This window comes from Pogona vitticeps, chromosome 1 (assembly GCF_051106095.1).
Source record: "Pogona vitticeps strain Pit_001003342236 chromosome 1, PviZW2.1, whole genome shotgun sequence".
Taxonomy (NCBI): Eukaryota; Metazoa; Chordata; class Lepidosauria; order Squamata; family Agamidae; genus Pogona; species Pogona vitticeps.
Genome location: NC_135783.1, coordinates 203490994 through 203515578, shown reverse-complemented (window position 1 = coordinate 203515578; position 24585 = coordinate 203490994). Strand labels below are relative to the sequence as shown.

Genomic DNA, 24585 nt, shown 5'->3' with positions numbered 1-24585 from the left:
AAGAAATTCCCTGTGTACCACAAGGGAGATTGTCCTGAGGTGTTCTTTTCCTTAGTGGAAAGAGCGTTTGTGGACTTCTCAGTGAGGGAAACTGAGAAGATGACCATCATGCGATCTTTAATCAGTGGTAGCCTGGCTGAGGTTTATGCCGAGATGCCTGAGGAACTGATGAAAGATTTTGCAGAGTTTAAAAAACTGGTGTTTGCCAGACATGGGATAAATGCGGAGCAGCTGAGACAAAGCTTCAGGTCCCTCACCAAGAAGCCAGAGCAGACTTTTACCCAAGTGGGGGCCCAATTGGTGAGGCTGCTTGAGAAATGGCTATCGCAGGAAGGGACAGAGACCTATGAGCAGCTTAAAGATTTGATAGCACTGGAACAGTTCTATTCAGTCCTGCATGGGGAATTGAAATTCCAGGTGAGGGAAAGGAAACCGAGGTCTGTGGCAGCAGCCGCAGAGATCGCAGATTTTATTTCCCAAATAAGAAAGCCCTTGGGTGAGGGGAAATCTGTAGGTAAACCCAAAGAAACCTACAGCAAGTACTCTCAGGGACCAGGGAAAAGCCAGCAAGGGGGAGGGGCCCATGGTGAAGGGAAGCCCTCAGACATGAAACTAAGACCTCAGATTTTGGAGGGAAAACCAAAACAAGATGAGAGAGAATCAAAATACACCAGAAAATGCTATTTCTGTCAGGGAAAGGGTCATCTAATCTCAGAGTGTGAGAAATTGAAGCAGCTAAAAGGAATGGTGCCTCAGAATGCTAGTGGAACCAAGCCAAAAGCTGTGTTCTGTGTCCAGAAAGAGCAAGGCTCAGTGTCACTGAGGGAGCCTGTTGCCATGACAACTCAGTCTGGAACAGCTACCTCTGCTGATCAGGCTGAGGAAAATGGTCCTCTTGTGGAGGTAAAGCGCTGCTTGCTGATAAAAACAGATTCTCAGTTGTTTGAGACAGCAGGGGTGGACGTAGGAATACTTGACCGTCAGTATAGGGGGCTGCGGGACACTTGTTCCCAGGTAACCCTGTGCCATCCAGATATTATTCCTAGGGAGTTTATAATCCCAAATGAGAGCATAAAGGTAGCAGGGATTGAGGGGCAGATAATCTCACTCCCAGTCGCGGAGGTACCTGTCAACTTTCAAGGCTGGAGGGGAGTTTGGCGGCTAGCGATTTCATCGACTCTGCCAGCAGCCGTGCTCGTGGGAAATGACCTGGCTGAACATGTGAAGAGGGTGCTAGTGATTACACGTTCACAAGCCACCACGGGGACAGTTCAGGGGGGTAATGGTGAGCCAGAGACGGAATCAGAGGGGAGTTCAGAAGCTGTGGTGGAAACCTTAACCACAGACAGCAGATTTGGACAGGAGCAAAAGGCAGACGCCACTCTCCAAAAGTGTTTTGAACAGGTGACTGACGCCCAGCTAACACCTGAAACCCCAGTGAGATTTCTGGAGAAAAAGGGGATTTTATATAGAGAAACCCTGAGGAATATCTCAAAAGGGGGAGATGGGATCAGAAGTCGGCTGGTGGTACCTGAAAAGTATCGCCCAATGATCTTACAAAGGGGTCACTCTGACATGTTTGCTGCACACTTAGGGGTGAAAGAGCCCCTTGATTTGATCAAACAAAATTGGGAGCAGATCACCCAGGATGACCCACAAGACGTTGTGACTTACATAGACACCTTGATGAATGACCTAAGGAGAAATCTAGAGCTGGCAGCAGAAAACCTGCAAGCTCAGAAGGTCAGACAGAAAACATGGTATGACCACAAAGCTAGAGAGAGGCACTTTGACCCAGGGGAGGAAGTGCTTTGGCTTAGGCCCTGCAGAGAGAATAAACTGCAGCTCAAATGGGCAGGACCATATAGGGTCATTTCCAAGATGTCAGACCTGAACTACCTAATAGAGCAGGAGGAGAACCAAGCAAGGAGGGTGGTTCATGTGAATGCCCTAAAACCCTACTACAGAGGGGAACAGAGGGTTTTATTCGCGATAAAAGCAGCTGAGAGTGAGGAAGCTGAATTACCCTTCTGGGAGGGTAGAGGGGAAGTAAAATACAACCCAGAGGAGGTAAAGATCAGTCCTGCACTCACCCAAGACCAGCAGCAAGAACTAAAAATGCTGCTTAGTAAATATCAGCAGGTGTTTTCCAACAAGCCGGGGATAGTGAAGGGAGTGATGCATCGGATCCACACAGGGGATGCACCCCCGCAGGCAGTATCCCCATACCGAGTAACGGGACCCTATAGGGACAAGGTGCGGAAGGAGTTGGACGAGATGCTGAGGGAGAACATAATCGTCCCCTCTTCTAGTCCTTGGTCCTCTCCGATAGTCCTTGTGGACAAGCCTGATGGGAGCATTAGGTTTTGTGTCGATTACAGGAAATTAAACCGTGTAACCACTCCTGATGCCTACCCAATGCCCAGGCTAGACAACCTGATTGAAACCATAGGGGGTTGTCGGTTCATCTCATCATTGGACCTGGTAAAGAGATATTGGCAATTAAGAATTGATCCCAGGGATCAAGAAAAGACTGCCTTTTGCAGCCCTTTTGGTCTCTATGAGTTTCGAGTCCTGAGCTTTGGTCTCAGAAATGCACCAGCCACATTCCAAAGGCTGATGGACCAGACCTTGGCAGGGCTCAGTGACTTTACAGTGGCCTACATTGACGACATAGGGATCTTCAGTAATACCTGGGAAGATCACCTGATACACCTGGAGTTAGTGCTGCAGAGGTTAAGTGCAGCAGGGCTAACAGTAAAGGCCAGCAAGTGTCAGCTGGGTAGCCCAGAAATAAAATACTTGGGTCACATGGTAGGGGGAGGAATGATAAAACCCCTGGAGGCCAAAATAGAAGCTGTTCGTGATTGGCCTAGACCCAACACCAAGAAAAAAGTCAAATCATTTCTTGGGTTGGTGGGCTACTACAGAAAGTTCATCCCGAGGTTTAGCGAGATTGCGGCTCCGCTGACCGATCTGACGAGGAAGACGGCTGATGACCGCATCCCGTGGACCAGCGACTGTGAGGCGGCGTTCCAGAGGTTGAAGGAGGCGTTAATCAACTATCCTGTCCTGCGTGCTCCAGACTTCGACCGGGAGTTCATCATCTACACCGATGCGTCTAACAGCGGGGTAGGAGCAGTTCTGTGCCAGGAGGATGAGAATGGTGACCAGCATCCAGTGTCCTACCTGAGTAGGAAACTTCAAAAAGGTGAGAGACATTTGGCAACCGTGGAGAAGGAGTGTTTGGCCATAGTCTACGCGATCCAGAAGGCCAAGCCTTACATCTGGGGAAGACATTTTATTCTGTGTACTGACCATTCACCATTGCAATGGTTAAAGACAATGAAAACCCACAATAGCAAACTTATGAGGTGGGCTTTAAACCTACAGGACTATGACTTTGAAGTAAAGGTGGTCAGAGGGTCAGTGAACTGTGTTGCTGACGCCTTGTCAAGAAGACCTGAAGATTGAAGACGGCGAAAGAACATGGACTATATGTATATAATGAGGACAAAAAGTAAAATGTACCTGTTTTTTGAATTTGGTTTGTATGAATAAAGGTAAATGGATGTAATGTATATGGTAAATGTTTAAATGCTTAATTGCTATGGTTAACTTAGAGTGTAAGGATAAGTAAGTATTATATGGTATGTATAAATGTTGTTGTATGTTTTATCCAGGTTGTTTTTTTGGTGAAAAGCACGTTAGCTTTCCCCCTACAAAACAACTTATAAAGAGGGGAGGTGTTACATACAGCACTGATGTTACCTGTCTATCATGGGTTTGGAGGGAAAGTTCCATCCTATGGGGAGTGGAAGGCGGGACATCAGGAGGAGGGGCTGTACTGTATATAAATGTGAAGCCTGTGTGGTGAGAGGGAGATGCTGAGAGACACTGGGTTGTGACGAAGCAGCAGCTGGGAAGAAGAAGCTGTTGTGGGAGTCTGTGTGTCAGACAGGGTACTACTGTGTGTCAGAGTACCAACCTGATAGGTTCAGGTGTCTGTTGGTTAGCCAGAACTGATAGGTTCAGGGTCTGTGCTTTAAGTTAAGGGTTCTGTGTGAACCAAACTGTATGCATGTATGAGTGAAAGGAAGCCACGTTACTTTATCTTATTTACCTGATTGTTTATTTTTCCCTGTGTGTATTTAAAATAAACCTTATTCTTTTTATTGTTTGAAAATCCATCCCTGGTCTGTGTGACTTCTTATAGGGAATGGTTGGTGGCAGCTTAGTGTAACTGTGTGACATATCCCAGTAGGTCTGGGTTTGTCACAGCCTCCACCCAACTAAAGCAGCATGGAAGAGGAGTGCCAAGACTAGAAGAGGGGATGCCACTTGTTTGGAAGTTGGAACTGTTACATACAGCACTGATGTTACCTGTCTGTCTTGGGTTTGGAGGGAAAGTTCCATCCTATGGGGAGTGGAAGGCGGGACATCAGGAGGAGGGGCTGTACTGTATATATATGAGGATCCTGTGTGGAGAAGCTGGGAAGAAGAAGCTTGAGTGGGAGTCTGTGTGTCAGACAGGGTACTACTGTGTGTCAGTCAGTACCAACCTGATAGGTTCAGGTGTCTGTATGGTTAGCCAGAACTGATAGGTTCAGGGTCTGTGCTTCAAGTTAAGTGTTCTGTGTGAACCAAACTGTGTGTATGTATGATTGAGACTAAGCCACGTTACTGTATCTTATTCACTTAATCATTTTATTTTCCCTGTGTGTTATGTAAATAAACCTTGTTCTTTTATTTGTTTAAAAATCCATCCCTGGTCTGTGTGACTTCTTATAGGGAATGGTTGGTGGCAGCTTAGTGAAACTGTGGCATATCCCAGTAGGTCTGGGTTTGTCACATTGATTGGTGTCCAGCGTGTGGGATACGACTGGTCCAGTTGTCCAGTGGTACAGCAAAGCCTTGGCAAGTGTGCCCAGAGCAAGGGGGGTCTAGTCAGGGACAATCTGAGAGCGCGTAGGTAATCTTCTAGGTGTACCTCATGGGGAGGTGCGCTAGTGGAAGAACGTGCCAACTGGGGACTAGATTAGGGAGCTCTGAGGCAACCCGTTTTGGCGGGAAAAAGGCTGAGGCAAAACTGTGTAGTAGCAGTGATCTAGCCTGCCTGCTGCGAGGCCTAGCAGAGGGGGGTAGACTCTGGCTCGCAACTGTTGCAAGTTAGTGCTGAAGAACAGCAGCAATCTATAGAAAGCTGGTTCTGAAGCAAAAGAGAAAAAAAAAGTGGTCGCTTTATTTTGAGGCTTGACTTTTGAAAGCAGCCTGTTCTGGGGGGGGATTATGCCCTTGACTCGAAGCCAAATGGCAGAAATGGGTGAAGTGAAAGACCCCCAGGTAGACCAAGGTTCTGAGGATGAATTTGGCTCAGTGCAGGGTGACAGCACGGGAGAACAGAACCCAGAACTCAGGAAAATGCTCATAGCCCAACAGCATGAACTGAGGATGAGGCAATTTGAAGTGGAGGAAAGATTAGAGAGAGAAAGAAGGGAGGAAAGGGAAAGGCAATTTGAAATGGAGCAAAGGGAAAGAGAGAAACAAAGACAATTTGAATTGGAATTAGAGAGAGAGAAAATTGCTCTGGAAAAAGAAAGGATGGCGTTTGAGTTAAGAAAATTGGAAATGATGAACCAGAACAATAATAACAATAGGGATTCTGAGGGAGGCCAATTGTCTAAAGCTGACCTGAAGAAATTCCCTGTGTACCACAAGGGAGATTGTCCTGAAGTGTTCTTTTCCCTAGTGGAAAGAGCGTTTGTGGACTTCTCAGTAAGGGAAACTGAGAAGATGACCATCATGCGATCTTTAATCAGTGGCAGCCTTGCAGAAGTCTATGCAGAGATGCCAGAGGAACTGATGAAAGATTTTGCAGAGTTTAAAAAACTGGTGTTTGCAAGACATGGGATAAATGCGGAACAGCTGAGGCAAAGATTCAGGTCAATCACCAAGAAACCAGAGCAGACTTTTACCCAAGTGGGGGCCCAATTGGTGAGGCTGCTAGAGAAATGGCTATCTCAGGAGGGGACAGAGACCTTTCAGCAGCTCAAAGACTTGATAGCACTGGAACAGTTCTATGCAGTCCTGCATGGGGAACTGAAATTCCAGGTGAGGGAAAGGAAACCGAAATCTGTGGCAGAAGCAGCCGAGATCGCAGATTTTATTTCCCAAATAAGAAAGCCCTTGGGTGAGGGGAAATCGATGGGGAAACCTAAAGAAACCTACAGCAAGTACTCTCAGGGACCAGGGAAAAGCCAGCAAGGGGGAGGGGCCCATGGTGAAGGGAAGCCCTCAGATATGAAACCAAGACCTCAGATTTTGGAGGGAAAACCAAAACAAGATGAGAAAGACTCAAAATATAGCAGAAAATGTTATTTCTGTCAGGGAAAGGGCCATCTAATCTCAGAGTGTGAGAAATTAAAGCAGCTAAAAGGAATTGTGCCTCAGGATTCGAGTGGAACCAAGCCAAAAGCTGTGTTCTGTGTCCAGAAAGAGCAAAGCCCCTTGTCACTGAGGGAGCCTGTTGCCATGGCTACTCAATCTGGAACAGTTACATCTGCTGATCAGGCTGAGGAAAATGGTCCTGTTGTGGAGGTCAAGCGCTGCTTGCTCGTGAGAACAGATTCTCAGTTGTTTGAAACAGCAGGGGTGGACGTAGGAATACTTGACCATCAGTATCGGGGGTTGAGGGACACTTGTTCCCAGGTGACCCTGTGCCATCCAGATATTATTCCTAGGGAATATATAATCCCAAATGAGAGCATGAAGGTGGCAGGGATTGAGGGGCAGATGATCTCACTGCCAGTAGCGGAGGTACCTGTGAACTTTCAAGGCTGGAGGGGAGTTTGGCGGCTAGCGATTTCATCGACTCTGCCAGCAGCCGTGCTCGTGGGAAATGACCTGGCTGAACATGTGAAACGGGTGCTAGTGATTACACGTTCACAAGCCACCGCGGGGACAGTTCAGGGGGGTACTGATGAGCCCGAGACGGAAGCAGGTGGGGGGAGTTCCGAAGCTGTGGTGGAAACCTTAACCACAGACAGCCGATTTGGCCAAGAGCAAAAGGCAGACGCCACTCTCCAAAAGTGTTTTGAACAGGTGACTGACGCCCAGCTAACACCTGAAACCCCAGTGAGATTTCTAGAGAAAAAGGGGATTTTGTATAGAGAGACCCTGAGGAATATCTCAAAAGGGGGAGATGGGATCCGAAGTCAGCTAGTGGTACCTGAAAAGTATCGCCTCATGATCTTACAAAGGGGGCACTCTGACATGTTTGCTGCGCACTTAGGGGTGAACAAAACACAGCAGAGAATCACACAGAATTTTTACTGGCCTGACATAGGGAAGCAGATCAGGGAGTTCTGTAAACAATGTGATGTGTGTCAAAGGCAGGGGAATAGCCGCGACAGGACCAAAGCAAAGTTGTGCCCTTTGCCTGTGATTGACACTCCGTTCAAATGCATAGGGGTGGATATTGTGGGGCCTTTGCCCAAGGCCACAAAGAGGGGGAACAGGTTCATTCTCACCATTGTGGACCATGCCACGAGGTACCCTGAAGCCATACCCTTGACTAACATTGAAACTAACACAGTGGCAGATGCCTTGGTGGGGTATATGTCCAGGATGGGATTTGCCTCAGAAATAATCACAGATTTGGGCGCATCGTTCACATCGAAGCTCATGAAACGGTTATGGCAAATCTGTGGAATTAAGCACAAGGAAACCACTGCCTATCACCCTGAAAGTAATGGGTTAACTGAGAAGTTCAATGGGACTCTAATGCGCATGATTAGGGCTTACTTGGCAGAGAATCCAAACAATTGGGACCAGAAGCTGCAATCCCTTTTGTTTGCTTATCGATCAGTGCCACAAGCCAGTACCGGGTTCAGTCCGTTTGAACTTTTATTTGGGAGAAGGGTGAAAGGGCCCCTTGATTTGATCAAACAAAATTGGGAGCAGATCACCCAGGATGACCCACAAGACGTTGTGACATACATAGACACCTTGATGAATGACCTAAAGAGAAACCTAGAGCTGGCAGCAGAAAACCTGCAAGCTCAGAAGGTCAGACAGAAAACATGGTATGACCACAAAGCTAGAGAGAGGCACTTTGACCCAGGGGAGGAAGTGCTTTGGCTTAGGCCCTGCAGAGAGAACAAACTGCAGCTCAAATGGGCAGGACCATATAGGGTCATTTCCAAGATGTCAGACCTGAACTACCTTATAGAGCAGGAGGAGAACCAAGCAAGGAGGGTGGTTCATGTGAATGCCCTAAAACCCTACTACAGAGGGGAACAGAGGGTTTTATTTGCGATAAAAGCAGCTGAGAGTGAGGAAGCTGAATTACCCTTCTGGGAGGGTAGAGGGGAAGTAAAATACAACCCAGAGGAGGTAAAGATCAGTCCTGCACTCACCCAAGACCAGCAGCAAGAACTAAAAATGCTGCTCATTAAATATCAACAGGTGTTTTCCAACAAGCCGGGGATAGTGAAGGGAGTGATGCATCGGATCCACACAGGGGATGCACCCCCGCAGGCAGTATCCCCATACCGAGTAACGGGACCCTATAGGGACAAGGTGCGGAAGGAGCTGGACGAGATGCTTAGGGAGAACATAATCGTCCCCTCTTCTAGTCCTTGGTCCTCTCCGATAGTCCTAGTGGACAAGCCTGATGGGAGCATTAGGTTTTGTGTCGATTACAGGAAATTAAACCGCGTAACCACTCCTGATGCCTACCCAATGCCCAGGCTAGACAACCTGATTGAAACCATAGGAGGTTGTCGGTTCATCTCATCATTGGACCTGGTAAAGGGATATTGGCAATTAAGAATTGATCCCAGGGATCAAGAAAAGACCGCCTTTTGCAGCCCTTTTGGTCTCTATGAGTTTCGAGTCCTGAGCTTTGGTCTCAGAAATGCACCAGCCACATTCCAAAGGCTGATGGACCAGACCTTGGCAGGGCTCAGTGACTTTACTGTGGCCTACATTGACGACATAGGGATCTTCAGTAATACCTGGGAAGATCACCTGAAACACCTGGAGTTAGTGCTGCAGAGGTTAAGTGCAGCAGGGCTAACAGTAAAGGCGAGCAAGTGTCAGCTGGGTAGCCCAGAAATAAAATACTTGGGTCACATAGTAGGGGGAGGAGTGATAAAACCCCTGGAGGCCAAGATAGAAGCAGTTCGTGATTGGCCCAGACCCAACACCAAGAAAAAAGTTAAATCATTTCTTGGGTTGGTGGGCTACTACAGAAAGTTCATCCCGAGGTTTAGCGAGATTGCAGCTCCGCTGACCGATCTGACAAGGAAGAAGGCTGATGACCGCATCCCGTGGACCAGCGACTGTGAGGAGGCGTTCCGGAGGTTGAAGGAAGCGCTCATCAACTATCCAGTGCTGCGTGCTCCAGACTTCGACTGGGAGTTCATCATCTACACTGATGCGTCTAACAGCGGGGTAGGAGCAGTTCTTTGCCAGGAGGATGAGAATGGTGACCAGCATCCAGTGTCCTACCTGAGTAGGAAACTCCAGAAAGGTGAGAGACATTTGGCAACCGTGGAAAAGGAGTGCCTGGCCATAGTCTACGCGATCCAGAAGGCCAAGCCTTACATCTGGGGAAGACATTTTATTCTGTGCACTGACCATTCACCACTGCAATGGTTAAAGACAATGAAATCCCACAATAGTAAACTTATGAGGTGGGCTTTAAACCTGCAAGACTATGACTTTGAAGTGAAGGTGGTCAGAGGGTCAGTGAACTGTGTTGCTGACGCCTTGTCAAGAAGACCTGAAGAATGAAGACGGCAAAAGAAACATGGACTATGTATATATTTTGATGACAAAAAGTCAAATGTGTCTGTTTATTAAACATGTTGGTTTGTATGAATAAAGGTAACTTGATGTATTGTTAATGGTAAATGTTTAAATGCCTAATAGAGTGTAAGTATAAGTAAGTATGGTATTGTATGTTATTATATAACTGTTTTTGTGTGTTTTAACCAGGTTGTTTTTTGGAGAAAAGCACCTTAGCTTTTCCCCTACAAAACAACTTATAAAGAGGGGAGGTGTTACATACAGCACTGATGTTACCTGTCTGTCTTGGGTTTGGAGGGAAAGTTCCATCCTATGGGGAGTGGAAGGCGGGACATCAGGAGGAGGGGCTGTACTGTATATATATGAGGATCCTGTGTGGAGAAGCTGGGAAGAAGAAGCTTGAGTGGGAGTCTGTGTGTCAGACAGGGTACTACTGTGTGTCAGTCAGTACCAACCTGATAGGTTCAGGTGTCTGTATGGTTAGCCAGAACTGATAGGTTCAGGGTCTGTGCTTCAAGTTAAGTGTTCTGTGTGAACCAAACTGTGTGTATGTATGATTGAGACTAAGCCACGTTACTGTATCTTATTCACTTAATCATTTTATTTTCCCTGTGTGTTATGTAAATAAACCTTGTTCTTTTATTTGTTTAAAAATCCATCCCTGGTCTGTGTGACTTCTTATAGGGAATGGTTGGTGGCAGCTTAGTGAAACTGTGGCATATCCCAGTAGGTCTGGGTTTGTCACAGGAACTATGAACACCTGCCCAGAGGGAAGGGCTAAGTGAATTGGTTGTGCCCCTTCTTAAAATATGTATTGCACCTCATCATTTGTGGGTATGGCTGCTTCCAAATGTCAGACTGTCACCCAGCACACGTACTGAGGGAGAAAGAGCATTGCACATACATGTGAAAACCTGAAACTAGGACTGCCCCCACCCCTTGGAGCCAGGCCAGCATTCTCCTCATCCTTCTATTTCACTAAAGAGTGATCACTAGCTTTTCTACTTACCACTTCACCTCTGCATGGATTAGAAATCAAGATACAGAGGCCTTGCAAGATGATTTTAATTTATTCCATGGAAATCACTGTTTTCTGAAAACATCGTCTTGTGAAACCCAATTCCCCATTGGAATGCATTAAAATCCATTTAATGTGTTCTAATTGGGAAAAATATCACTGTCTTGCAAAAATTATCCATAGAAGTCCATAGAAAACATCATCTTGCAAAAACACAGTTCCCCATATCATATTGGGGAAAAGCAATCCCCTCACCTGCACTGCTTTTGGAAATTCAATGGGTCTCAGATAGCCTTCCCCCTCTTTCTCTCTCCAGCAACAAAGAAAGGGGATAAAAGGAGTCAAAGCAGCCCCCTGGCTCCTGATAATGATGACTTATTTTGCCCTGATCCTTTACCACAAGGGAGAAAAAGAGAAAGAATGCAATACAAGACATCACCAGGATTTGCTGCCTTTGAAATAGGTCCTGATGAGAAGAAAGAGATGAAAAGGAATCTAGAAAGACCATGGAAATCAAAAGTGCAATCTCCCATTAACACAAATTAGGCAGTTGAGTTCCCCACATTTGGGGGAATCACAGGGATCAACAGCACACCCAAAGTACAATGGATGAGGGCTGCACAGAGGCCAAGAGAGCTCCTCAGTGTTTTGGGGTGTCCTGCGAGACCCCCACCAGGGGTTAGGTGTTCTTCCCACAATCCTCTAGTGCACAGGTATTAGCAGGGCACCCCCAAACACTGAGGAGCTCTCTTGGCCTCTGGCAGGACTGGGGCTGTGCAGCCCTGTACTGAGTGGGAGGTGCAGCCAGGGGGTCATCATGACTTGGGGGGGTCAGGGGACAGAAGGGGGTATGAGGTGAAAGGGCCATTCCAACTCATACCTTGTAGGGGAAATACCATGTTGTAAAAATGGTTTTCCCAGGGAGAGGCTCATCCATTGCGCTGTGCTGTTGACCCTTGTGATTTTCCTAAATGTGGGGAACTCAACTACATAATTTATGTTAATGGGGGCATTATGTTTGTGATTTCTCTGGTTTTTTAAACAATCTTTTTATCCTTTGGTTCCTGGCTGTTTTCACCATTCTCTACCATTTAAATTTGCAGCCATAGCCCTATTGGTGATGCTTTGCTAGATGGTTCCCCCCCCCCCATTGAAATACATTAATTACATAAGATCTCCTTTTTTATCCCCAAAAAAGTGGGGGAGAAAGTGTATGCTGCTGGCTTTCCAGGAAGAACAGCAGCATACACTTTCTCCCCTACTTTTTTGGAATGAAAAAGTAGGTCTTCTGTAATTAATGTGTTCCAACTGGGGGGAAAACCATCTTGTGAAACAAACCTGTCTTACGAGTCCAGGACCCAAACATTGTCCAGCAAAAATTGCTCATAGGAACAATTGTTTTGTGAAGCACAACATTGCTCAAAAAGGACTCAAACATTGTCTAGCAAAAATTGCCCATAGGAACAATCGTTTTGTGAAGCACAACATCACTCAAAAAAGTCATTGTCTAGTGAATTCCTCATTTTGTGAGGCAATCGTCTAGCGAGGCACCACTGTACAAAATTGTTTTTGTCCTTTTACCATCTTCTAGTCTGTTTCCACCAGACTTCTATGGCTATAAAGGTTTGTTCTCCTCCTCACATACTGTCTCTCTTCCTTCTTTTGCTCTCCTACTTGCTGCCTTCCTTTCTTCCCTTTTCTTCCTCTTTTTTTTGGCAATATTCCTCCAAGCCCGTATTAGTGTTTCACTCATAGTTCTAATAATGCTGCTAATTGACACGGATAGAGCTGTTAGGAGGCCGGGCACATTTTCATAACAGATCAGGGGGCAGCCTGGAGAGTGGGCAGGTAATGCGCAAGGCTGTGCCAGGTGTCCATTCAGTTCCATTTGCAGGACTTCCACAGAATCTAACCAAGGCCATATGACACCCATCCCCACTCTTTTTGGGAAGACACCTCTCCTGCCTATAGGAGACCTACCTGGTACACAGTCAATTGCCCATTTTCAGAGCAAGTGGAAGGGTTATAGCTGATGCTGGCAGAACTACTCATGTAGTGCAGCTGCACAAATGGGGTTTGTGTCAAATTTAAGTTTTTGTCTTCTTTTTTTGAGGAAAGAGATCTAGAGTATAGCTCTCGGGAAAAGCCTTGGGCACTATTAGACTGTACTGGTTTACATGTATTTTATTCTGTTAAAAAATGTCTGTTTAAAACAATATTATAGTGATTTCTTAGGGAACATTTAAAATTATCCTTTCCTTTATGTTATCTTCCAGGATGGTAATTGGATTGACTAAACTGAATGTATATCAAGTGAATCAGGTCTTTTCTTTTTAAACAAAATGTTATATTTTTGTTTTTAGAAGAGATAGTTATTGAACCAGTTCAAACACTTCCACGGTAAGATGTCATTTATTATGTAGCTATGTATATTATATGCTTTTATAAATAGTCGAAGCTAGATAGTATGATTCCTGGTCATTAATAGTATATAGTATATAAGTTTACTTTGAAATAAATCTGGCAGGCTTACTCCCAATTACTCCCATTACTTCCAAGTAATGTGTACATGAAGACACTGACTCAAAGTAAGAACACTGTTTGAGTTACATGTGAAGGACTAGAAGTATATGCATTAATGCTTTAATCTTTGGTTCATTTGTCATGGATTTTAATAGTTTCTTCAGGATTTTCTTCTTTTGGATAGCACAGCTGCATTTGTTTTTTTCTCTACCCATGGCCCTTTTGGGAATTACACATCACACTAGAACAGTTATCAAGATTTGTCATTTTTCTTCTGTTTTAGAGGGTGCCAGCTAACATCTTCTGTGATATGCTTGTTTTGATCACAATAACAAAACCAGGTTTCTAGTAGATAATTTCGCAGTAGCTCTGTGCTCTCTCAGACACTGCCCCTTCATTTGTTATCCTGATTGTTGTGTGAACAGTAGGGAAAATATGGATTGTATTTTCTGAAATCCCCAAACTGAATGGGATATTGGGAAGAGTTCTGTCCAGTTGTCTGTCCAATCTCCCAGTCTTTTCTTTGATCGTAGTTTTTCACACCTCCTGATCCCCAGCAATCACTGTTATCCATTCCCTTGTGCCTTACAACAATTGCAACAACACAGGCGGAAGCTGCATAAGCTGTCAGCCAAGGACCCCTGGCCATCCCACAATTTAGTTGTTTCATACAAAGGCACTTTCAGGAGTGGAAGCTGCTAGCAGCGTCACCAGGTCTCTTATTGGTCTTTGGGGGCTTTCAAAGCTGTAGCACAACTCTTTCCCTTCTCCTGCTGCAGAGGTGAGGAACTTGTGGGCCTCCACATGCTGTTGGACTTCAGCTCTCATCAAACATATCCAGCATAGTGAGGGGTCATGGATGACGGGTTTTAGTTCAGCTTTCCAGCAGGAAAATGCAGGTTATCTGGTGAAAGATAAAGCCTGAGATCTCTTGCAACACCTTTCTCGATTAAGTTGTGATAGTGCTACTCGCTCCTCTCTCAGCTTATAGGGTTAGGCTGCTTGGTCCTGTAGAATAGTGATCCCCAACCTTGGGCCTCCAGATGTTCTTGGCCAGCAGAGGTGGTGTTGAAGGCTTCTGGGAGTTGTAGTCCAAGAACATCTGGAGGCCCAAGGTTGAGGACCACTGCGAAGTCAGATATCCAAAGATAAGTGATTTTCTTGGTTTGCAGTGCAACATTTATAATTTGGGTAACTGATACTAGGTTTCAGAATCTGTTCACAGATGCAGTCTTTTGGCCTAGTTTCTTTGTATAGGATTTCAATTGGGCTATATAGGTTCAATGCTGAATTCATCGAGATTCTTTGTCTTATTTTTTACGTTATGTTAAGTTTTTTAAAATGATCTGTCAAGTTGCTTTGTTAACTGAGTTGAACTGGGTTACCGTCCCCTGCAGTATGTAATTTCAGTTGTTTACACAAGTTATCCAGGGATAGTCTGTGTAAATATCTCTTGCATTTAACCTGCTGTTGTTAATAAGGCATTCTTATCTGGCCTGAACATGTTGATCTACTGGGAGGGCTCCAGGCCTCTTGCCTTTGCATAGGGAGGTTGGACTAAATAGATTTTTAACCCTATCCAACTCTGTGATCATATTTAGTGCAAACTGTATAATTCATGCCTCCTGCCCATGAGTAATTTGTTAAATTGTATTTGTTGCAACTTATCCTGTTTCCAGTCCAGTCCCCTGCATAGACACAGTGTGCTGCTAAGGATTTTTTTTAATCCAATGTATTTATTTTATTTGTATCCACATTTCTATACAGGTCATGCTCAGGTTAACTAACAACAGTATCAAGGAAGATAAAATACCATTAATTTAAACATAAAAGCAAATCAATTAAAAATTCATTATTATAATTAAATAAGCCACACCCACCTTTTAAAACCCATCTCAGAAAAAACGATGTTGGCTTAAAGGCCACAGCCTGTGTGAATAGCTATATCATTGCCTGGCTGGAGAAGAGCCTCAGGGGGTTGGGGAAGTAGCCCAGTTCCTCTTGATAGTGGGTTCCAAAGCCTGGGAACATGTGTTGTAAAATGTCTCAGAAACAATAGCCATTTTCATGTTAAGGTGTTCTAACAAGAGTTGTACGGAATACAGCTGAAAACTACATTCATATCAGCAACTGGGTTAATTTCTACTGCAAATCTGTTTTATAGAATAGATATTTTACTGTTGTGCCATTTGCTATATATGTAAGTAGCAATCCTGTATTTTACTCATGTGAATCCTGCTTCAGTTGGTCTATATTTTAAATAGATGTATTTCTGATTGCCCCCTAACTATGAAAGATGAGCAGGGTATTCTAGGTTTGGCATAATGCAATAGAAAGTTGGCACTTGTTTGCTAGATAAACCAAAGACTTTCAATGTGAGATTCACTGCAAGAGCAACTGAAATTCTGTGATGATATAGCTTTACTAAGCAGTCTTGTGTAGCAATAATTAAATTAAATTTTAGAAGTTTATTGATTACTACACAGTTTGAATCACTTAATTTATGCACATATTCTGTATCTTGTTTGACTTGCTACTAAATCTAAATAAGATGCTGGTATCTGGAAGTACAGAATACAAGGAAGGGAGAAATAAATAAAAGGCTGCAACAAAGCAAAGTTTGGTTAGAAGCTTTGTATTGTGGTGGAACAATTATTCTCTCATTCATGGTTAAACTTTCTGTAGGAGTTCATTTTTCTTTTCTTTTCTTTTTGTTTTTTCAACTAAGGCAGCCTGGGATGTGGAAATGAATCTGCAAGTAGACCTTACACTCCATCAAAGCAGATCTTGTTATGTGCTGCTAAATCATTAGAAAAGTAAGTCTCACTTCAGTTGAGTTCTTAATTAATTCTGTTATGAGAACAAAATGCTGACATAGAGCTTTTTCAGTAGTTAACTATAATCTTTTTGTACAACACTGCCGATCTCACCTAATTCTTAAGACTTTCTCTTGAAACACTATGACTAAAATCCTGTTGAATAACTTACATGTTTGGAAGGGGGGGTGCTGTCTTCAGTAGGGGGCAATTTTTGGTAATTAAAACATCCCAATTCTGTTCCACATATTTTCTTACTCTCTTGTAATTCCTTTCATTGTGTGAAAGCTGTGAGGGCTGCTAGTTACACAAAATCTCTCCCTGCCAGTAATGTTATCTGGTGGTAGGAATTTTCAGTAATTAAATACTTCCTCCATCTGTCCTGTGACTCCCATGGCTTCCATGTGACAAAAAGGACTATATGAGAGCTTGTCTTGTCTTGACTTGACTATATGAGAGCTGAAAAAGCCATTGGACAGAAGTAGGAAAATTTTAATTACAAAAATTGGTCCCTACTGGTGACATCATGACTTAATGCCCTTCTACAGGAAGTTATGCTGCAGGATTTAAGCCTATGAGGCTTGTGTGTACGTGATGCTTGTCAGTGGGAAACAACAAAAAGCCCAACATGGTAAATTATCTAGCACAGTGGTTTTTAACCTTTTTGAAAGAAATGCCCCCTTGAGCCATTGAGGAAGTTATCATCGCCCCCCCTCCCCGTGGTGATGATATCCTATTTATTTATTTATTTATTTATTTATTTATTTATTTATTTATTTATTTATTTATTTATTTATTTACTTACTTACTTACTTACTTACTTACTTACTTACTTACTTACTTACTTACTTACTTACTTACTTACTTACTTAAGACACTTAAATCCAATGACCCCTGAAAACAAAATTCAATTCCAAGAAAATGAAAAGCCCCCCAAAAGTAACATTTAATGATTTAGTTGCAAGCGAATTTTAAGACGCAAAAAGAAATATAAAAAGGGCATTAAAAAAAACCCGCAATGCAGGAACTAAAAATTTCAAGATGAAAACTCTGAAACTAAATTAAGATTTGGATGAAAATATATATTCATGCACATTGTAAAAAGGCTGCAGCCATCTTCACAGATTTGGCTTGCTCCAGCGCCCCCTACCGCCCCCTTCTGCTCTACTGCCCCCACGCCACCCCTTTTCATTCTACCGCCCCCCTGAAAAATGAAATCGCCCACTGGGGGGCATTATCGCCCACGTTAAGAACCACTGATCTAGCACTATACTGAGGAGCACGTAGTTGTCATATTGACGTCCTCTGCTCCTTCACTAGGTGTTACTAGCAGTTATTGCAAGCAAGGAGTGTGGTGCAGTGGTTTCAGTATGGGAATGGGATTTGGGAGACCCGGGTTTAAGCCCTCACTGAGAAATGAAATTAGCTGGATGGAGATTGGAGCAATCTCTGTCTGTGTAATCCATCCTACAGAGCTATTGTGAGGTTACACTACAGAGGAGAGCCATTTTGAGCTCATTGTGGAACATGCAAATGTAACAGATTAATTTCGGTGAGGATATGGAGGTAGCAAATGCAGTGATGAGCATTTCTAAATTATATATTCAAACATCTTTGTTTGTGCTGGAAGCAATCCAGTGGTGCTTCTGGGATGGACAGTAGATCAACATTAGTTCCAGGCAGCCTTTCTTTTTTTGTCAAGATTAAATAGACCCACAATGTCTTCCACCTTTAAAAAAAAATGTGTACACATTATACTCCAAGAGGCACTTGTTGTCATGACTAATTAACTTTCAGATAGCTATTTTGACCTGATAATACTTTACCTTTGCAACAGGTAGCATATTGTAGAAAGTGACTTCAAAGCATATTAGTGCTGTAGCCCCAGTTTTTATTTGTAAAAATATGTGTTACTTGTCTTGCAAAACGTAGATGGAAGGATTTAACCAGGATTACACAAAATAAAAATCCAAATATGAGTGTAAGACTGCATGGCTGCATAGCAGAAGAACTGGGTAAGTTTGCTGTTTCCATGAGCTTGTGTGGTTCTGTGTTGTTAGACTGATACTTGGGACACATTTTCCCTTTTCTATATATGTAGATAGCTTCAACTTCTAAAAATAATGGAAATCACTTAGACCTGTAGTTCAGAGTAAGTGGGAAAATGGAAATATGGAGATTGGCAGGAACATTACATGCATTCAGTGTCACTCTGAAGAACATTTCCCACAAGGGTCAATAGAACTTCTTTTCTCCCCTTTCCATCACCCTTTGTTTGCTCAGTCAAATTATATAACCTTACTCTCATCAGTAGAGATGGGGGTATTTGTATTATATACAAATACCCCTGCACAGGTGGACATAACAAGGGTCCATTCACCCGTCTGCTGCTAACACCGGCTCCACATTCCCTTCCAATCACTCTGGAGCTCACGGTCAACTAGCCACTCCTGGAAGAAGGAGGGAAGATGAACCTCCCTGCCAGGCTGACAAGTGGCTAGTTGACTGCAAGCTCCAGAGCAATTGGAGAGGGAGCACAGAGCTGCTGCAGCAGCAGACTGGTGAGTCAACGGTCTGGCCCCAGTGGGACCAGACCCTCGTTATGTCAACCATGTAGGGGTATTTGTATACAAATACAAATACTGTATCCCCATCTCTACTCATCAGTGCTTTTTTGCCTGAAATTTTGTTGCACTTGGCATAGCATAAAGTTATGCCCACTGATGTTTGTGGGAAAAATTCCAGCACTTCCACAAGACAGCTGCTAAAGGGCACTTCCTTGGGACCCACCTTATGAGTGTATATCCAAAACCCAGTCTTCACCAAACTTAGAGGGACTGTAGAGGAGAGTCAGGAGAAGCTTCTCTGTGATGTTGGTGTCTCAAGGTGTCTATAGGGGGGCAGCTCTTTGTGAGTGTATAACTCAGATGTATGAAACTCAAACTTCACCAAACTTGCAGGGCTTGTAGAGGAGAGTCAGGGGAAACATCTCTGTGATTTTAATGTCTCTGGGTGTTGGAGGGGGAGTTTTAAAGTCAAGACAAAATGAGAAATTGATTTGTCAGAAACAAGCGTAAATTTGTGATTCATCAGTCTTGATGAAATATGAATCACAACACATCACTATGTTTTCAATTTGTGCCCACCACTATTAACATACTTTGAAACATACATACCTATTATTACACGTTCTGTATTTTTGAAATTCAGTTTCTCAGTGATCGTCTACTGCAGCTAGTAGCATGCATTCCAGCAAGCATTTCTCCTCCCTCTGAAATGAAAGGAGATAAAGACTGAATGAACAAACAGTTTGGCACTGTGATTACTGAGTACTCTGATTTTACAAGTAGGGAACTTGCTTTTATATTACTATGTGTTAGTTTAAGTAGTATATGAAACAAACTATTTGTAAGTGAAATAGTGTAACTTTCTCTACTTACAGAGCAAAGTAAGTTTGAGAGTAGTACTGCCACTTTTATTCTTGACTGACATGTGCTTCTGCCTGATTTTTTTTTGTTCTTATCCCCAGAAATTCGCAATGATGAAAAACTAAGAAGTGATTTGCAAAGACTGAATCATGAAACTAAAATAATTGAGGCTAAGACAGAATCAGATGTCAATGGTTGGTTCAAACAAAATATTATTTTAAACATTGTTTCAAAAGGATATTTGCTTGGCTGTATGAAAGAGATGCGGTTAATATGTGTTTTTCATCTTGATGTGAACCTTAATTTTATAGTGCAAACTTGAGCAAAGGCAGAATTAGCTCAGAGGGAATGCAGAGCAATATTCTAGCCATGTACTCTTAGTATTTCCTTAGTGAAATACCATTCCTTAACTAACATTTAGTAGCTGATATTGGCAGGAGAAAGATTCTGATACATTTCTTCCATCCTCTGCTATACCAGCAATGCCGTATGTGGTCCTGTCGTTGCAGTGTTACAGATATAAAATGGGATATTTTTCAGTGGGATGTCTTGTTAATATGAAAACATAGACAAAGGGAATCTTTTAACATATGTTACAAAAGGCACTATCTTAGGAGAAACATTCTCTCTCAGGATCACTTTTCAAATGAATAAAAAATTGATTAGCCAAACCGGTATTCAAACCAAAGCAAGGCTCTGGGCATGTAACAAAAGGGGATGAATTAAATAGCAATCTTTCTATTTCTCCTCACCGTATTTTCTCTTTTTGAAAAAGTGTCAGTTGTAGACAAGTCAACTGTCATAAATAACTTTTTTCTACTCTTGAAAAAAGCTGATTTCCATATTCAGTATAAATAACTTACCTACTTCTTTCAATTATCTTTTTGTGAGCTCAGCTGTAGTATCATAAATTGTTTGGGATGTCATGACTCACTCAGACAAATAGGTGACTAGGCAGATATAGATGTTTCAACACACAAAACTGCCCTGTGGATATTGGCTAACAGGACTAACAACCATGAAGTAAACTATGGAACGTAAGGCACTTGGTAAGTGAGTTCCATGATCAAATGGGAGGATAGAAAATGCAATCCAGATCTGGTAGGTTCAGATGGAAATAGGAAAAGGGAAGTTATAAAGACCTGTGGTGGGCCTTAGTAAGACATAATTAGGTATTTATATTTAAATTTTTTATTTAGAATATTATTTAACAGGCCTTCATCTAGAGACTTTTAGATCCAGGGTGATGTTCAAACGTGTGAATAAATCCATTTGCACAGACATGGGGCACACATCTTGGAATCCAGATTCTGGAGAGGGGGGGAAACCATCATTGCATCATCCATCAAAAATAACAGGCAAACACCAGTAGGGCCAAAGGTACAAGTCCAATGTAGTTACAGAATTGTTGATAGACAAATGCATTTATCGCTTCACAAAACTCAGGAATTCCAATGCATTGGAGAGGGGTGTGTGAGACATTTGTTCCACAGAAATTGAGAGTTCTGGAGTTCAGAGTTTTGGTTTATCTTTCACCAACTCACCTGTTAAAAATTTCACAACCTGTCTTCTTGGAAGCAGTTCAAAAGATGTATAGATTAGTGCTATCTTAACTTAAAGATGTGCCAGACATAGACAGGGTGGAATAGACAGAAGCTTCTTTTGCAGCATAAATGCTCTTCTGTTAACAGAGCCTCCTTCACAAAGACTTCTGGCTGACTTCAGAGACCCCTTTCACTCACTAAGGTCTTTTATGCAGAAGAATTTAAAAGGGGCAGAGCAAGGGAGGGCCTAAGTTATGCCAGATCCATCCTTCTTCCAGCCTAGTGGCACAGACATATGTCAGTGCAAAGCTAGGCCAAGCTGAGGTTAGTACAAAGTCATTTCCAGCATCCTTAAATGGGATTTTCACAACTTCAGCTGGCCTGTTGTCAGCTCATCTGAACCTGAGCTGTCTTAAGTAATTGGAATGGTGCTCAAATTAGAAGTGTGCTCTGACTTAGCTTCTTCCATGTGACAAATCAGTAGTAATGCACAATATGTGTTGGAGATCATAATGAATAATGAAGTTAGAAGGGGCCTATAAGGCCATCAAGTCCAGGAATAGAAATCAAAGGATATCTGCCAGGTGAGTGTCTAAGTTCCTCTTGAATGCCTCCAGTGTTGGAATACTCACCGCCTCTCAAGGTAATTGGTTTCACTCTCTTACAGTTAGAAAGTTTTTCCTGATATTGAACCGAAATCTGTAACTTGAGATAACTAGGTGTAACTCAGCTTACACTGAAGAACATGCATGTCTTTGCAGGGGAAGAATTAGATAGAAATATAACTAAGCTTATTTACTTAGAATCAGAAGTGTGGGTGTGATTTCCTTCCAGAAAGGAGAAATCTGCCGTGCTAGCCATTTAATATTGAGCACTGAATCACACATTTTGTTACCAGCTGCTTGGTGTAGCTTGCTCCGCTGATAGATTATGGTCTGATATTCCAGAAACTAAGCTTACTGAGAAATAGAATTCAGCAGATGTGGTGTTTGAGTTCATATTAATTAAAGTCACATTGGAGTTTGGAGTACTTCTCTGAACTAAAAGAGAACACATACAGGACAGCTAAGAAAGAAAGAGAAGAACACTTAAAATCCCCAAGAGACCACAGTAACACCTATGGGCCTTTAGCATGCAGTCTCGGCTCCAACAAGAAAATGTATTGCTCTCAGAACAAAAGATCCTGCAGTTAACGCAAGTACAATCAAACAGAGAACTGATTTTGAGGAAGACTAAAACACTGCAGATATAATAGTTTCTCTGTTGATTAAGAGCCAAACTGCACATATTTGAAGGTACAATAAAGTCAAAGATATATGAGAGGTATTAAATTTAGCTCTTGCAACAGAAAGGGTGAATTCCATCTGATCACAACACAAATCTCTAAACATAAAGATGAGAAAGGGACAATTGTTGAAAGCTTGCTTCATTTGATTCTTAAACTTGAACAGAGCTTGACATAAGCAGGAATTTTAAGGCACAATCAGTAAGTAACATCTTTCTTTGAATCACTTTCAGAGTCTTTAGAAACATTTTCCCACTGTAGCGTTCACCCCTGTTACGCAATAAGTTATGTATTATACATGAATTATATGCTGTGTTTAAAAGGCGCGGCTATAAGAGATGTTAAAAGGCATAGCCTGAGAGAGGAGGAGTTAAATCGAAATTGAGTCTGAGTCAGTCTAAGTCTGAGGTCAGTCTGTGTTAGGAATCAGAGAGAGAAGGATAGTTTGGGGTCTGAGGAGTGATTAGTCTGAATGTAAACTGTGATAATTAGTATAGAGGGTTAATATTGAAGCTTGATGAAACTTGAAGAATGTGCTTATGAATTGTTCCAGAAACCAACTATAATTTTTAAAAAAACTGTCCTATAAAAAAGTCAGTACTGAATGGACCTTCATCTTTTCTAAGTTGATAAGGAGGTCAGCTGGTGGCAGCGTGTCAAGAGGTGTTTTGGTTTGCCTTTGTGAGCTCTGTGTTTAGTGAGACAAACAGGGGCCACACCCACCAAGAGCCACAAACAGAATCACAGACTTTCAGTCAATTGTACCTGTTGTAAAAGCAGAATGTTCTGAGAGACAAGTGAATAGTGATAGCCAATGTGCAGACACAAGTGCAAAACTGAGCTCTCAAGAAATATATTATGAAGGAGTTGGGCAGCATGAACAAGGAATTATTGAAGCAGAAATAGCCACTGCTTTCTATATGGTGATGCTCAAAAAGGAATTGCTCAATAATACATGATAAGCGGATTTCTGATCAGAAAAGTAATGATACATTTAGTTCTGCTGATAGAAACTTTCAGGTGATACTGCATGTACAAAGGGGACAGAACAGACTGTGTATTCATGGGGATCAAAACATATATGTGCAAAGACCTTTTTTATAAACCTAGAACAAAATAGAAGTGCACATGCTGACTTGCTGATGAGAGAGAAATACAGTGGTGCCTCGCAGAACGAGCGCACCGTAGAGCGATGAATTCGCTCTACGGTGATGCTTTTTCGATCGCTAATGCGATCGCAGAGCGATGGCCCCAATGGGCGAAAATCGCAGAGCGAAGGTCGGTAAGCGGTTTGCTTTGCGACCCGCCGATCAGCTGTTCCGCGGCAACAAAATGGCCGCCGGAACAGCTGAAATGGCCGCGCGCAGCGTTTTCACGCCCTCGTTAAGCGAGGGGAGGGCGCGAAAATGGCTGCCGGCCATTGAAAAACTTCGCTGAACGGTGAGTAAATCAGCCGATTGGAATGCATTAAACTAAGTTTAATGCATTCCAATGGCTTTTTTCTTACCGCTCAGTGATGTTTCACACAGCGAGGGTTAATCCAGGACGGATTAACCTCGCTGTGCGATGCACCACTGTAAAAGTAAAAGGAGAATCTTGGTCTGTGACAGTCCCAAAGATAAGATGCTCAATGATGTGTTGTATGTACAGAAATGAGCAATGGGTTTCTGGCATTTGCGCCACCCACCTGGATGTGCCATCAGCAAAATAACAACCACCTCAAACCCTTTCACTGAGTTTGGAGTTGCTGTCTAATAGGGACTTGTCTGCCTAGAATATCCTCTTTTACCAAAACTAGTTCTTTGTATGTACGCATAGATGCTGCTTTTGTACAAGTTCCAGTGAAAACATACCAGATTTCCACAGCTTCCTCACAAAAACAGACATTTCTCAATGTAGCTCTTAGAACATAAACCAACATAAAACACATCAAACAGACACCATTCTGCTATACCGGTGTCTGGTACAATTCATCTTATCTATATTTAAATACTCTTTCAGATAGGAAGAAGCTAAATAGTAACCATTTTAGAAAAGTTAATCAAATAAATCACAATATGGTCTTTCTAGTGTAAATATTTGCTGTTATTAATGTGTTAGAACAAAGCTTGTATGATATTTTAACTATTATAACTCACATTTGCTGATTGCAACTGCC

The 24585-nt window shown here is 42.8% G+C and overlaps 1 protein-coding gene and 1 non-coding gene across 2 annotated transcripts in view; both read left to right on the top strand.

The window, feature by feature from the left end:
* Positions 1-24585, top strand: part of ERICH2 (glutamate rich 2) — an 81683-nt gene that overhangs the window by 49890 nt on the left and 7208 nt on the right. Inside the window, exons 8-11 of the mRNA XM_072981535.2 lie at positions 13195-13231; positions 16087-16170; positions 18103-18185; positions 19700-19792. Coding sequence (XP_072837636.2) covers positions 13195-13231; positions 16087-16170; positions 18103-18185; positions 19700-19792 — 297 coding nt within the window. The remainder of the gene's footprint in view (positions 1-13194; positions 13232-16086; positions 16171-18102; positions 18186-19699; positions 19793-24585) is intronic.
* On the top strand, positions 11704-11864 carry LOC140703462 (U1 spliceosomal RNA). The gene has a single exon (XR_012082846.2). It is a non-coding gene; the product is annotated as a U1 spliceosomal RNA (small nuclear RNA).